General features: G+C 39.4%; 1 protein-coding gene across 1 annotated transcript; it reads left to right on the plus strand.

The window, feature by feature from the left end:
* Positions 1 to 3384: 3384 nt before the first annotated feature.
* Positions 3385 to 14273, plus strand: LOC311007131 (uncharacterized protein; the record flags this gene model as incomplete). Its single annotated transcript, XM_084000219.1, has 6 exons — positions 3385 to 4889; positions 6205 to 6336; positions 8606 to 8682; positions 10051 to 10123; positions 10212 to 10304; positions 14208 to 14273. Exons 1-6 carry the CDS (start codon positions 4869 to 4871, stop codon positions 14271 to 14273), a joined length of 462 nt encoding a protein of 153 aa, XP_083856345.1. The 5' UTR covers positions 3385 to 4868.
* Positions 14274 to 15869: the final 1596 nt, after the last annotated feature.

A 15869-nucleotide genomic window follows, 5' to 3' on the forward strand; every position in this document is an offset into this window, starting at 1 on the left:
TGATATCGTGTGACCTCTTCTGTTTTCTTATCATCTTTGTCCGCCCCTCTTCACTTTGTGTGTATTTCCTTTATTCCATTAAAATGTAGATTTAAATGTGGGAGTTTAGCAAGGCTGTGTAATGAGACGCATCTCACCAGTATGTGTGTCTCTGTGTCGTAGTGTCATTAATGAATTATAGACCTGATTTTCATTCTCCCGGTGAATACTATGTGATCTAGAGCAAATCAGATCAATATATACAGTTAATCTTCAGCTAAGAAGGACCCATGTCCTGAACTGCAAACACATGATTACAAAATAACCTACTTTAGCCTGATGTTCAGTGTGTGCCAGCCGGGGCAACTGCTGTTCAATTGTGTGGCTGTCTTTTTTCTTTTTTTTAAACAGAAAAATGTACATTTTAGTGCAGTTTTCAATCCAATATTCAACAATGAGATGGAGTATAATGTGTCTGTAAAGGATCCTCCCTCATTAAAAGTGTAATATGTCACATTATTGTTGTGCTGCTGTTGCTGATATTGCAGTGAATTAACCTGTGGACGCCTGTTTTATTGATAGATTTACAATAATCTATAACTGTTATACACCATGTTAGAGTTGGCTTTACATGAAAACATAAAAATGATGAATAGTGGAACAATTAACAAAAAGCAAACAACAAAACTACCAAAAAATGATTTTAATGAAGTTCAAAAAGATTTTTTTTTAAAAGATAAAAATTCCCAAATTACACACACTGCAAATATTGTTCATGTTGTTTGTGTTTGTGTACCAGAGGCTTTAAGTTTCCACACCAGACTTGTTTACTTACCGAATCATGATTTGCTCCCAAAACAATTGTGATGTCACAAAATCCCACTAATGTAATCACACAACTTAAATTCAGACAATGAGGAAAAGGAAAAAATATTAAAACATTTTGTTCTTCTTAATACCCCAATGATGTAACAATAAACAAAAAAAAACCCACAGGGCTACTTCAACACGACTAAACAGCTAGTATTTTATTCCACAACATTTCATTTCTATCTGGTTTTTCACTATGTTTATATAATATCACAGTAAATTGAATATGTTTGAGTTTTAGGATTTTTTAATGGGAATTTTCCACTTATTTACACCAAACACACAATCCATCCGTTGGGAAAATAACAAATTAATTGCAATAATTATAATATAATATGATGATAATAATAATTGTTGCACTTTCATATAATTGCCCTGTATACTTTATATTTCTACATGTTTCAGACCGAAATAATCAACTTTTTCATCCACTATATGTATTTGTCATAATGTTATCCAGTAGAAGACGAAAGTAGAGCTTTGAGTTAATTAAAATGTTAATTGAAGTGTTTTGGGGATAAACAAAAACATATAATATTCTATAAATCGGTGAAAAGAGGCATTTATACCTGTAAATCAACAAATTAACCACAGTTCTCTCACAGTGGTTTCCATTGATAAAATCTGGACAAAATCCATCAGAGTCTCTGGTACCAGGTGACGGCCTGAGGAGGGCGCTGTTGATCACCAACTCAAAGCAGATGATCCATCCATCCACGAAAACAAAGTGACTGTTAGAGTTGATAAAAGTTTGATGATGATGACGTCACCAAATACAATAAACCGCTGATATGAAGCTGATAATCAATAATGAGCTGAGTAACTCCCCGTGGTTTGGTTGTAACTCTGAGGGAAGTGGTTCCTCTTTAGTTTTACTACTGTGAAAGTAAAACTCATGATTTGTAGTTACATTTGCTCTTCCTCCATCAGAAGGACAATCTGTCCAATAAGTGAACAATGGGCTTTATGCACAGCTCCACTACTTCCTGAATTAAGCCAGCTCGTTGATTTCCTTCTTACATTATTGGACCAACTGATTAATCCAGGTGTGTCTGACCTGCCAGCAACGGTCAGACACACCTGGATTAAAAGTTTATTTCAGTCTTGTAAAATCAAGTTCACACATCAATAAACAACATAATATACACATACTGTATGTTTTAAACATCAATTAACAACAAACAATAATTAATTTCTTTTTTTCCCCTTAAAGTATAAATACACAACAAAACAAATGTACCTTGACCGAAAAGGTGTAAACTGAAGCTTCATTTTATTTTGCCTATACCCTTCTTTTTTTTTTATTCAAGTTTTTATTGAACTTTCCAAGGCTTGGTACATGGCAAACTTGTTATGTTTCTCCATACAAGAACAGGTAGTCATTATTATGTGTTAACTGTTACATACTTAGCACATCTTTGTCTCTCAAAGGGCATAAAGTGCAAAAGAAAGTGAGTGCCTCTACCCTTCTTAAATGAACAGTTTCCGTCAGCTCATTTAAATTCACTCAGAGACACAAATAAATCTGATTAAAGAGGAAATGTATCATTCACTAACAAAATATTTGGTGCCATTGACTCATTGAAATATTATCATTATTATTAATATTTAAATGCAGTGTTAGTCAGTAAGTCTGTCTGCAGTGACAACCAGGATTTCACTCATCCTGAGTAACATGATTGGCTGCTGGTGGAAAAACCAACCAACCAATTTTATATACAGTATCTATATATAGTCTCTCTTTGAGTACTGATTCGCTCGTGTAACTGAAGGTAGAAAATCCTCAAATGGACTTTTAATGGACTCTTTTACCTCACATTTCTCACTTGTTCTCTTGCTAAACAAAAGCAGACGGATGCTTTGGAGAAATAACCGTCCACCCCTCCCCCCCAGCTGTAATAACAACACATCTCGTTGTTTCACACGAGAGACACTAAATGCACCGGTTTTGTTCGGCGTTCTTGCAAGTTGAAGGTCGGCCTCCTCCATAAAGTGGGACCACAACAATACTTCACATGGAGGTGGAGAAGTGTAGGGTCTGTGGCGTCCAAGGTTCGCCGCACAATCAATATCCCACTGTCAGACCTCAATTTAGAAATGTTCCCCTTTTTTTTCTAAGCCTGGCTGCTGCACTCACGAGCTACGACTAAAAGAAACCAAAAACATAATACACAATATATTACAGCTGAAGATGTCTGAATTGTTTAAACGTTTTTTTGTGTTCTTCTTTCTTTTTTTCTCTACTCTCTTCATTTTTGTAATCATTCAGCCACATTTTGGACTGTCCTTTTTAAAGAGAGGTCAAGCAAAAACTCCACATCCTCTGAGTGCATTATGAATTGTATTAATACAGACAAGATTAACAGGTGACTACAAATAAATACTCCACTCAGAGTGGTATTCATTAGAAGATTCAAATTTTTTTTTTAAAGCCCTTGCTCTTTTATCTCCCCTCCTCTGTCCCAGACATGAAAAGACAGTAAAAAATAAATAACACATGACACAGTCTCAAAATCTTTTTGCTGACAGGACATGCAATGCAAATCTTTTTTTTTTTTTTATCGGTCAAAAAAAGCTTAAAAAAACAGAATAAAAGAAGAGAAACCTTGAAATTATAACAAAAATACAGTTGATATCAAGGCCAACAAATGCCCTCTGAAATCACAATGAGGCTTAATTCAAATTTTAGAAAAATAAATTATCCAGGAAAATCAGGTTTAAGTCTGTCATAGAAAAAATTTACCTTTTTTTTTTTAAAGATAAGGCTTCACTGACAGTGCACCGAATATCATCGTTTTAAATGTACTTATAAATGGATAACAAAATGTTTTGTAATATGCACATTTCAATAAAAAGATATATTCCACACAAAGAGATTTACTGAACAGACTTTTTATGTCAGATTAGAGTTCATATAAATCTGTAACTTCAGCACCGCGGACAGCGTCAACACACAGCACAGTGAGAATAAACTGGAAAAATCTGTCAGATTATCATGTAACATTAACAAAATATACTCATATTCTGTCTGTTATGTCGTCTCAGTATTGGTTTTTAAGATGAATTCTTATTATTTGTTTCCAGTACTTTGTTATTGCTTTTTTTCAGTTGTTGCATTTTTCATAATTCTTTTTTTCTGTATGGCCTACCGTATACAAATACAGAAAAATACTTAACATTTGCCAATTTGTATATGTGACATAAAGAAATGTGAAAAGTGAAAGAAAAACACAAACAAATGCATAAACACTGCGAAAAAAAAGGGAAAGGCCACAGTTACACATTAAACCACATTAAACCTATCAATAGTTTGTGGCATAAGAGCGCCCCCACAATAATAATAATAATAATATTACAAATACATTATTATCTGCAGTCATGTAAACAGTTTGAACAGTTTGAGTTTCCTTCCTCTGATTAAAAAACCTGATCAGGCCCCAAAAAACATATCATGGTCACTGTTTTTTATCACGGACAAGAAAAACCTCAATTATTGCTCCTTCAAGAACGCCATCGTGTGCTTTGTGTGTTTTCAATTACAGCAACACTGGACAGAAGGTCCCATCAGATGGACACAAAGCGACGGAGCTTTTATGGCGACGTATTAGAGGAAGACCGTCATAAACTGCACAACACTTAAAAGAAAAAAAACACATTGTTTCTTAAATTGAGTGCATTTTTCTTTTGATTAAAGAATTGCTTAAGTGACTTGGCCTTGACTGGGCCATTGTGCAGCTCTGTGGTTGTGAAGGATGTGTGATTAAACACACTGCACACAGTACAGGTATTTTACTGCTTTGTGTGTGCATGGATTTGTTACAACTGTTGCACACGGATGTGAGAAAAAAAACCGCTGCCTGTGCGTCGAACATGTGGTCGGCGGTTTCAGTGTTTAGAAAAAAAAAGGTGAAATGAATGGATAAAAATGCTAAACAGGTTGGCTTCATTGTGTCAAACTCATGTTATTATAGGATACGAGTGGCAGTGTTGGCACCTCTGAAGTCCTCTTGACTGAAAAAATGCAAGTATGTCCTCTTAGGGTGAGTGAGTTGACAGGAACGTCTTTGTCAGTGTGAGAATTTTAGTATCTGAAATGATCAGAAATGAAGAAATTAGGAAGAATGTGACAAAATTACAGAGAAATATTTCAATATCCAGTGAAAATGCCTGGATTTTCAAGAGGGAATATCTGTCAAAACTCTCATTAAAGGTTTAATCTTACCTCCTCTTCTTCTATTTCTAAAAAGTAAAAGTCAAAAAGAGAAAATAGAGGAAAAAAAACCTAAAAAAAAAACAGTAAATACACCAACATGTTGGTTTTTGCAAGCGGTTAAATCAAAGTGACAGTGAGGTTGACTGTCCGTCGTAGTCATGCTTAAATAAAACAAAACACAAGCACTGACTCACAGTTTGAAACACAAAAACAAACAATGATAAGTCCAACATTTTGTTGACCCGTCCATCGACCTCTGTCTCATCTCTGTGGTGTGAGCAGACGAGCAGACGTCCTCCTCCTCAGCTCTGGTGTTTGTTTTTTAACTAAGAAAAAATTTGAACAAAACTAACAAGAAAAGATTAAACTATCAATAAATAAAAATATATATAAATAATAATATAAAAATATAAGCATTTCATTTACTAAAATCAAACAACACCAGTAAAGTTAGTGAAGTCGCATTTCTACATTAGAATTATATTATATTACATTACTTTGAGCTGCTCTGTTTTCTTTCTTTTTTTTTTAAAATTGATTAATTGTGTCATGTAGCAAATGTATCTACAGATGTCAGATTCATTCATGTTGGTTGTACAGACAGTTAATGTAAAACATTTCCACCGAAGGCCTCAAGAGGTCGCCAGAGTCGTCAGATGACTGCAGACCGACAGACTGAGAGGAGATGAAGACATTTCATTTTATCTAGGAAATCTAACAATTGCTTGACTTCATGTAGAATAAATATATGTTTGTACTTATTTTGAGAGAAACTGGCATAAAAACTTAATTAACTGTATAAAAAATGAGTTATTTCACCCAAAAACACCTGAATAAGAAAAGAATATAAATGTTTGTTGCTGCATTTTAAATGTGAATGTTCAGTTTCTGTCCCGTTGTGGCTTCATATCTTCATGTTGTCTCAGGAAGAGCACAATGCATCTCCATATAGACACACACACACACACACAGACACACACACACATATATATACTGAGCTGCCACAAGTATGCACATATGCACACATGCACACACAGAGTCCAATGTGCTGAGTCCAGCTGTCTCTGTCTCTGCCATTACTGTAAGAGAATACCCCCGGCCACTGCTCTAACCCACTCCATCAATCTCCCTCTGTTTGACAGAAACTATGCCCACCTGTTCTCCCACAGTCCGCATGCAGAGACTCTCCGAGGCCGGAGCCCAGGCAGCGCGAGCGACTCGCCACAACCAGGTCCGCTGTGTTGACGTGGTTGGTGCAGCCTCACACTCACGTGGTAAACAACTGTCATAATGTCTCCAATCAAAAACATCAGCTGCACAGTTTCTGGTTTTTGTTTATTTTTCTATTTCTCTACTCATTTTCATTCATGGCTGTGACTTTCTCTGCAGACTTGGCTCCTTGATGCATTTACATGGGCATTTTCAGTTTGGAGGACTTTTTCCATTGGTGCATCAGCCTGCAGTGCATTCACAAAGTGTTCAGACCCCCTCACATTCTGTTGAGTGGAGGCCAAAATCATTTTAATTCACTAATTTCCCTCATCGATCATCACTCATTACCCCGTAATGACGAAGAAAAATGTGCATATTAGAATTTTAGAAGAGGAACCATGCAAGGCTGGTCGCTTTTCCACGGTCTTGCTAACCCTCCTCTCAGCCATGTGCATTTGTTTTTTAACAAAGCCGGCAAGAAATCGATCAATCGAATGGTAGATAACGTCATATACCATATACAATGTTACCATGTGTATATTTGTGTAGTCTTATCTGTCATCAACAAGAGATTACGGGTTACGGGGCGCGTTACGTTTGTGTGGCGGTGCCGCAGAGACGAGAGCTGGGACACCGGGTCGGAGGCTCTGATCTTACAAGGTTGGTTTTCAGCCAAGAGACGCTAGGTGGAAGGCAGAGAGCCTCCATTCTCCCTGGAACTAGTTACAAGTCATTGATTTAACCATCACACCAATTACTCCGAAGCTGTTTAATTTAGGTAAAAATGTAGAATAGTTAAGCTATAAATCCTGCATAGTTCCTCTTTAAATCGACACCAGTGGCTCTTCAGTCACTCGAAATCTAGCTCAGGTTGTCTTGATCATCTATTTAAGGGATCCACAACTTGGTTGGAGTCCACTAGTGCTAAATTCACCTGATTGATTGTTTGATTTACTATAGAAAGTGTCACAGATGACTTTGCGTATCCTGCTCCTGATTTCCTGTGAGATGAAACTTCCAACAGCCACTGCAGCTCCGGACCAGATCATAAGACCCTTCTTCTCAGCCAAAGTCTGTAAAAAAAAAAAAAAAAAAGAGGGGTTAAAAGGAAATCTTGAGCTGTTGGGCCTCTGTTCTCAACATCACGTCTGGAGGAAACCGGGCACTGCTCATCACCTGCCCAAGACCATCTCAGCTGGACAAAGACCCAGAGCTCACACAGCCAAAGACAGAAGAAAGCTGTGTGAATGTCCTCGAGTGGCCCAGAGTTGAACCCAGTTCAGCGTCTCTGGATAGACCTGAAAATGGCGTCCACTGACGTCCTCGTGCAACGCTGGGATAAACCAGAACCACAGCTGTGTTTTCCACCCGCAACCCGCAAAACGCAGCAACACATTCGGTCGATTTCCTCTGACAAACAGATCAATCACTCCTCAGATCCTCAGAGAAGACAGGCAGAAAATCCCTAAATCCAGATGTGGCAAAGCTTTAGGCTTTAGGCACAGGTGCTTCGACTGAACGGTCTGAATTTGGTTTTTCCTTTGTCATTATGGGATGTTAAAGGGGTAGTTCAACATTTTGGCAAATCCTCCTCTCACCATAATCCCTATAGTCATAGCAGTATAGGTTCATTACCTTTAATTATCGGTGCATGTTGTTTTGAGATCGGCGGGGCAGAGACGTGAGCTGCTCAGTGAACACAATGGAGGTGAACGGTACAGGTCCCCTGTCCCTCATCAAACTCATCAAATACACAATCCAACAACTCCAAAACGCTCTGGTGGACAAGTTGTGACCTGCACATTCACCACGCTATGAGATAATCATGTATAATTATGTAACATTAAGATAGATGAAGCAAATATTCCGTGTCTAGAATGTAGTTCTGGCTGCATTTGCCTCGAAAACAACTCCATCTTGTAATGTTACATACTGTACATACAGTGATGGACCTACTGCTATGACTATAGGGATTATGGTGACAGGAGAAGTTACCAAAATGTTAAACTGTCCCTTTAAGTACAGAATCATGAGGTGAACAGGTGTTTTAATGATTTTAGCACAAAGCTGCAGAGGTGTGAAGACTTTCTGAACGCACTGTATCTAAACCCAGGGAGTTCCTTCCTGCTGCATCTCAAACTGTCGCTGTGTTTTCAGACAGATGGTTTCAGGTTACCGTGCTCGGGCTCTCACTTTGTTTTGTCACGGCAAAGAGGTGCCACACAAAACGCTCCTCAGGCCGGCACGGTGAGAAATCCCAAACAACACAGCCAGGTAACGTCATGCACAAAACGACACTAAAACGCTGAGGTGTGTTTGTTGTCATTTCAGTGTAAAAATCTGTACAAGTTGATGGACGGCATTGAATTAAACCCGCACAGACCTGTGGTGAAGAAGACGTGGAGGAGGTACGTACATTATATAAGATTAATAACAGGGACAGTGGGACCAACACCTTGAAACCCAAGCAGCTAAATGGATTTGACCTGTGATGTGCACACTGTCACATGTCAAAATAACTTTGATGATTAAAAAAAAATAAAAAACATCTACCACAGGTGAAAGAGATCCAGTGTAGAGGCTTTTAAAACGATAGTTCAACATTTTGGCAAATTGGCCCATTGCCATAATCCCTATAGTCATAGCAGTAGGTTCGTCACCTTTAATTGTCAGTGCAAGCTATTTTTAGAAAGGCGGAGCAGAGCCGTGAGCTGCTCAGAGCTACGCTACGTGGGCTCATGGGATTTCTTGGTTTCCCGCATCAAACTCATCAAATACACAATCCAACAACTCCAAAACGCTCTGGTGGACAAGTTGTGACCTGCACATTCACCACGCTATGAGATAATAACAGAACGTTACCAGACAGAGTTGTTTTAGAGGGAAATACAGAGACTGCTTGATGAAAAACTGCTCCCAACGGGAACGTGCATCAGCGGTTTTGCATTAATTTACCTCTAAAACAACTCTGTCTCACTTTTGTGGTATAAACCCTAATCTGCGCCGTCCACCACCGCTGATCTTAACTTCCTCCTGTTCCCTGGTGAATCTGCAGCCATTAATGAAAACATGAATCAAAAAATGTTAAAAGTTATAACATTTCCTTCAAAACTCAAAAGTTGAAATTATCTTTATTGCTCCACAGAGTGAGAGAATTTCTTTCAAAGGAGGTTAAATTGAAAGCAACTGGACTTAGTTATTTGTGTTCCTAGACAAATAACTAAGTCCAGTTGCTTTCGATTTAACCTCCTTTGAAATACTATGACCTGGGCAAATGAGAATATGCACCGGCTTAGAGTGAGAGAAGGAATGAAGAGCAAAAGTCAAGTGATCACTGAGCTAATTATTATCTTTATATAAATGTCATTTTTTATATATTTTATATCAAGATGGAGTTTATAGTTAGAAAAATACAAACTGTTTCTTCTCTGATGTGAAAGAGTAAATGTGAGTATTTAGTCTGAATGTGTCTCAGACCCTGTGACCCTGCAAAGATACAAGAGGAGACAAATCTCAAAGTGTCGTCTTTATTTTCAAAAAACATTTATAACCTTGACTAAAGCACCTTTAAAAAAAAACTACAGAATTTACACAGCTGTAATTTTCCTTTAAGATTAAACTTTAAAAAAAAAAAAAAAAAAAACTCCCAACTCAAACCTCCTCTTTAGTTGGTGGGATTTGTGGGATTTGAACCAGCGATCCTCTGATCTCTAACCTTTAGGCTGCTCAGAAATCCTTTTAAACTCCGTCTTTTCCTCTTTTCACTGTGGCCATAGATCACCTGTCCACCCAGATTCACACCTCACCAATCACTCTTCATCCTCCTCCTCCTCCTCCTCTACCTGTTCGGTCCTCACCTCCATTAACAACACACACACACACACACACACACACACACAGCCTGAGGTGCTTGCTAATGCTTGTGGGACTCGGGCAGGAAATGGGAGGAGGAGGAGGAGAAGGAGGAGGGTTAGGGTTATGGAGGAAAAAGGGGGTTCAAGGTGGATCTGGTCTCAGGTTACCTGTCCAGGTAAGTCTGTGTTTGTTTTAGCGTTACCTCCCAGTAGTCCGGAGGTCCAGGCTGAGACACGACATGAGCTCTCTGCTCAAGTGTGTGTGTGTGTGTGTGTGTGTGTGTGTGTGTGTGTGTGTGTGTGTGTGTGTGTGTGTGTGTGTGTGTGTGTGTGTGTGTGTGTGTGTGTGTGTGAGGCGCTGTTGACATTTGAAAGAGGTGATACTTAATCCGACTATTGTAGAAGACTCTGTCCATCCTACACACACACACACACACACACACACACACACACACACACACACACACACACACACACACACACACACACACACACACACACACACACACACACACACACACACACACATTCCTCAGAGCAGCACTGGACTCTGTATCTGTGTTTGTGTTTTATTCTCTCTCTCTCTCGACTGTCTTTTCTCTTCAAAATAAAATCGCAGCAGCCGTCGATGGGATCCGTCCATCGTCCCAGATCAGACTCGTAGATGCAGCGCTGCAGAGTTTCAGGCCGAGGCGTTCACCCGTTCGCTGCCTCGGAGGAATAAACAGACAGCTGAGGTTGGGAGACGACCGGCTGGAGGCTGGAAAGACTTGTGAGAAAATACTTGTCTTGAGATGAGATTAAGGTTGATATTGAGATTGAGATGGAGATTTCCATTTGTGCACAAACCAAACAGGCTCTCTAGGAGTCTAGTAATGAATTAAAAGAGACAGAGAGGCACATAGTCAATAATAAAAAAAGTGCTTAAAACACCATCCAAGAAAACAAAAGTATAATAAAACAGAAGTAAAAGCATAATAAGTTATAAGTACTCAAGTCAGCTCAACTTTATTTATAAAGCACTTTAAAAACAGCCACAGCTGGAACAAAGTGCTGTACATAAATAAGAATAGAACGTAAGACATAAAACATAAAAACAATAAAACAATAATAATGTTAAAACAATAAAACACTAAAACGAGCAGAGTTGGGGTTGAAAGCCAAGGAACAAAAATGGGTTTTAAGTTGTGAACAAGGACCTAAACCTAAAAAAACACACACATTGTAAACATAATTGTCACTAGTGAAAAGGAAAAAGATGTGGGGGTTACGTTACAATCTGACATTTATTAAGGAATTTGGTAACACTTTATAATAAGTACACATTATTAAGAGTTTATAAATAGTTAGTGCTTATCAATGATGAGTAAAACATTTTTAACTGTGCTTATAAACTACATACTAGTGAATATTTATGTGTTATAAATGATGAATTCAGTATTAATTAATGCTTAATAGTGTGAACTTATTATAAAGTGTCACCAGGAATTCAACAGAGCTCTAATATTTGGTTTTAAATTTGACTATCTACTGTTGGAGATTAACTCATTGAGTGCCAGCCCTTTTATAAAATGGTCAGTGCCATGTGCCAGCGTTCTGGGGCATTTTGAGTAATATGTCAAGACCCAGAGAATATTTTGTACTATGACTCTGAAAACACCAAACAGCTCAAAGGAAAGAGGAGACTCTCTATTTAACTAGGGAAAAAACCATTTGTTTGTACCTTGTTCCATTCTTGATATATCTTAAGCTAAATAGAGCCTGGTTGCACCAAAAAGACCACTTTTTTTCTAGAAAGCTGAGAAAAATGCATTTTTGTGAAAGAGAGTCTCTCAAGAAAAACAGTGATTTATCTGTTTTAATTTTGGCTTCAAAAACATGTAAGACATCTGAAAGTTTCATTTCACATGTTTTTTCATTGACACCCCCCCCAAAAAAAAAAAAAAAACAACAACAACAACAGCAACTACTAAAATACAACAAGTACGAGCGGTTGCTGCCCCCTCAGCCTCTCCTACGCCCCCCTCCCCTCCCTCTCCTCCCCCCTCCCCTCTCCTCTCCTCCTTCTCCTCCTGCTGCATCCCCTCGTCTTTGAAGGAGGGAGGGAGACGTCGTGGCGTCTTCAGCCTCTGTGCTGGACGCGGCAGCGACTCACCGCGCTGATCTCTCGGTTCGTCGTCACGTCGGTCACTGACTCCGCGATCCGCCTCCGCTTTCGCTTCGGCATTTCGGTGCTGATCATCTAGATGAGTTTACCTTTCCTGCCTCCTCTGATCACTTCACGCTGGAGCTATGCTAACAGTAGCTATCCGTGGCTAAGCTTTCCTCCAGCTCCACGTTACACTTGTTCCAGGCTCTGCCCGTCGTTTTCTCTAGAAATAGAAACTTTTTCCGACTTTTTTATCTCCGTACCGATCGCGCTCGTCTTCTCCTTCTTCTTCACTTCTTGCTCTGATCTACAGTCTCATTGGTTCTACACATCCCAGAAGCCCCAAAATTACTCAGAGTGTGCGCGAGAGCGTCCCCATTTACCAGCCGCAGAAAACTGCATTTGACGTCTATGGACGTCAATGGCACTCAAGCGTTGGATTTTGATTGACGTCCATAGACGTCAATGGCACTCAATGAGTTAATTAAATAGACGTCAAATGATTAGTGTTTTTGATGAAGATGAAAGTGTGAGTTCAGGATCATGTCTTCTTCCTCCTCCTCCTCTTCTTCCTCCTGTTGCTGTGGCGTCAGGTTTTTTAAGCGTTGGCACGAGGAGCAGTGACGGATGACGGACTGCGTGGCATAGTTGGCACCGTTGTGTTAAATGTGAAACGTTGGGAGGCTTAGCGTGCACTCGAAGTGACGCTTACTCTAGAGAAATATGTGAAGCCGCTCGTTGGCTTGGCAGAAGTGGTGAAGTTATTCTTTTATCTGCAGATCCAGGCGCAGGAGCAGCAGGATCTGCAGATAAAAGAATAACAGGAATTAAAATGAGTTCCTAAAACTTAGATAAGACCCTGAAACAACTTGAAATCCTAAAACACATTCATGTACGTGCAGCCTTTCCCTTTTCCTGTCAATCAAATTATTGAAATCACAAAGAGCAACACACTGAGTCGATACAACACTGAATATTGAAGAGATTGCAACTTTAACCAACTGTTTATCATTGTAACCAGGACAACGAAGGTCCTCCAACCTGAAAAAAAGCACTTATTTAAAACGAATACTACAACTAAAATGGATAATTCACCAATTTTCTACTCACCGTCATGCCAATAAGGGTTTGGAGAACTTTTGGAGTCATCAAAACACTTTAGGAGTTCCAGGGGGGGTCCGGCTGGCAACGGGTTTTCATATAATGGCGGTGGATAGAGTTCACTTTTGAATCGTCCAAAACACACACTATGAAACATCCAGATACCTCCATACTGCTCGTCTGTACTGACCCAAGTGTCCTGAAGCCGCCACATGAAAAAGTTGCTTAGAAAAAATGAATTTGATCTCTGTTTTTAGCCTTGTTGTAGCAGTAGCTCCCAGTGGCTGCGTGAGATTTGCTGCCAGATGTTTGTTCGTTGTTGTAAACCATTGGATGCATGATGTAAACACGGAAGAACATCTCGCAGCAAATCTCACGCAGCCACTGGGAGCTACTGCTACAACAAGGCTAAAAACACAGATCACATTAATTTTTTCCCAACAACTTTTCATGTGGCGGCTTCAGGACACTTGGGTCAGTGCAGACGAGCAGTATGGAGGTATCTGGATGTTTCATAGTGTGTGTTTTGGACGATTTAAAAAAGTGAACTCTATCCGCCGCCATTATATGAAAACCCGTTGCCAGCCGGACCCCCCCTGGAACTCCTAAAGCGTTTTGATGACTCTGAAAGTTCTCCAAACCCTTCCTTGGCATGACGGTGAGTAGAAAATTGGTGAAATATCGATTTTGGGTGAAGTATCCCTTTAGCATAAATCACCATCTTTCTCTCAACCTACACAAACTGAGTCCATCCCACTTTATGGGTGCTATTTTATTTAATTCAGTGGGTGAAACCACTTGTATCTCCACATTGTCTCTCTCTGTACAGACACCTGACAACCCTGAAGATGACGTCAGTGATGAAGTGACGGAGCAGAGCGGTGATGATGATTAAACTCTATCCCTCCATCAGGTTCGTTTTAAATGAAGCTATAATATGAAACATACAGTAAGGAGGTTTTATTTTTTACCCTTTGCAGATCTGTCCACACTGTTACAGTTTCCACTTCTCCCCCAGTTGAAATTAATGCAAATCAAGTGTGTGGGAGGTAAACAAACCTCAAGTCAGTTCACGCTCACAGCTGACAGTTCTGGCAGCGAACGCCGGGGATAAACCAGAACCACAGCTGTGTTTTTAACCCGACTCCCCCCGAACCGCCACATAAAAACGCTGCAACACATTTGCTCGGTCGGTCGTGGGGCTCTGACAAACAGATCAACCACTTTAATGATTTATTTAATGTAGCCTGTCACTGGGGTTTGTTGATGCAAGTTCTTTTTTGTCCGAATATAGACACAAAGACAGACGTGAGTGTCGTGGACATTTGGTTTAGGTTTTCTTCAATAACGGGCCAATCCAGTGTGCATACAATGAAAACATATGATGTGATACTGTGTGTTAGTGTGGCTGATACCAGTGTTTCTGGATTAAAGCTGCACACAGTTGGTGTTATTTTTCACTTTAAATATTTGTTTCAGTTCACTTTGTTTGGAAAGTACTGTTTGGAGAATGGTGCACATATTATATATTTATATATATAGCCTCATTCTTTTCTCATCTGTAAAACGTACTGTAGAAATGCATATAATGATGCAGTTTCTTGCAGTGATGTAAGTTTAACATCAAAATGCAAACCAATAATGTAAATTAAAAAGGAAATACAACAAAAGAAAGTGTAAAAAAAATTGATACGGTTCAAAAATGATCAAACAGTGTCTGGAGAAAAGGAAGCAGTGACCTGTTGGGAAGGTTCAGTTTAATTGTGTTCATCACTTCAAGCACAGAAGTTAAACATACATTTTTTATGGTGCAGAAATAATTAAAATGTTTATAGTGCAAATTAAAGCAACCTACAAGATGATGAAAAAAAATATTGGGTTCACAAGTTCAAGGTGACACATAAGAAACTGAGACGTGAGGTGCAAGAAATGGCAGATTTTATTCATACTGTAATCGTTTATTTCAAATCAGAAGATTCAACCAATAATGATAATGATAATTATAATTCACTTCAGATAACCCGAGCTTTCACTGTGAGCTGTTTCATGGTGTAAAAGGTCTTTATTCTCTGTCGCTGTCGGTGTGTGTCATCCTCTCTCTCTCCATGAGTTGTTTGAAACAAGACGTTCATCACTCTTTCCCTCCCTCTCTTGTCTTTCTTTCTTCTTGCCACAGGAACTGTAGCAAACCGTGGTAGAAATGTGGGGAATGCTGCAGACAACAGAGCAGGAGGATCCACTCTGCTTTGTTAAAGGGCTGTTCCGCTCCGTCTCCCCTGTAAGCAGTCGTCCAGGGGAGCAGAAACCCGATAGCCTCACTTAGCTCTGATCTGCTCTGACTGCAGAGATCACAGAGGGAAGGATGGATGGATGGATGGATGGAGGGAGGGACGGAGGAGGTATAAACACTGACACTGAGGAGCAGAAATGGTTGCTTTTCTTTTACTGTGAAGACATGTCAAACATTTTATGTTGTCACATCCAGATGAAA

This window comes from Trachurus trachurus, assembly GCF_905171665.1.
Source record: "Trachurus trachurus genome assembly, chromosome: 24".
In the NCBI taxonomy this organism is placed as follows: domain Eukaryota; kingdom Metazoa; phylum Chordata; class Actinopteri; order Carangiformes; family Carangidae; genus Trachurus; species Trachurus trachurus.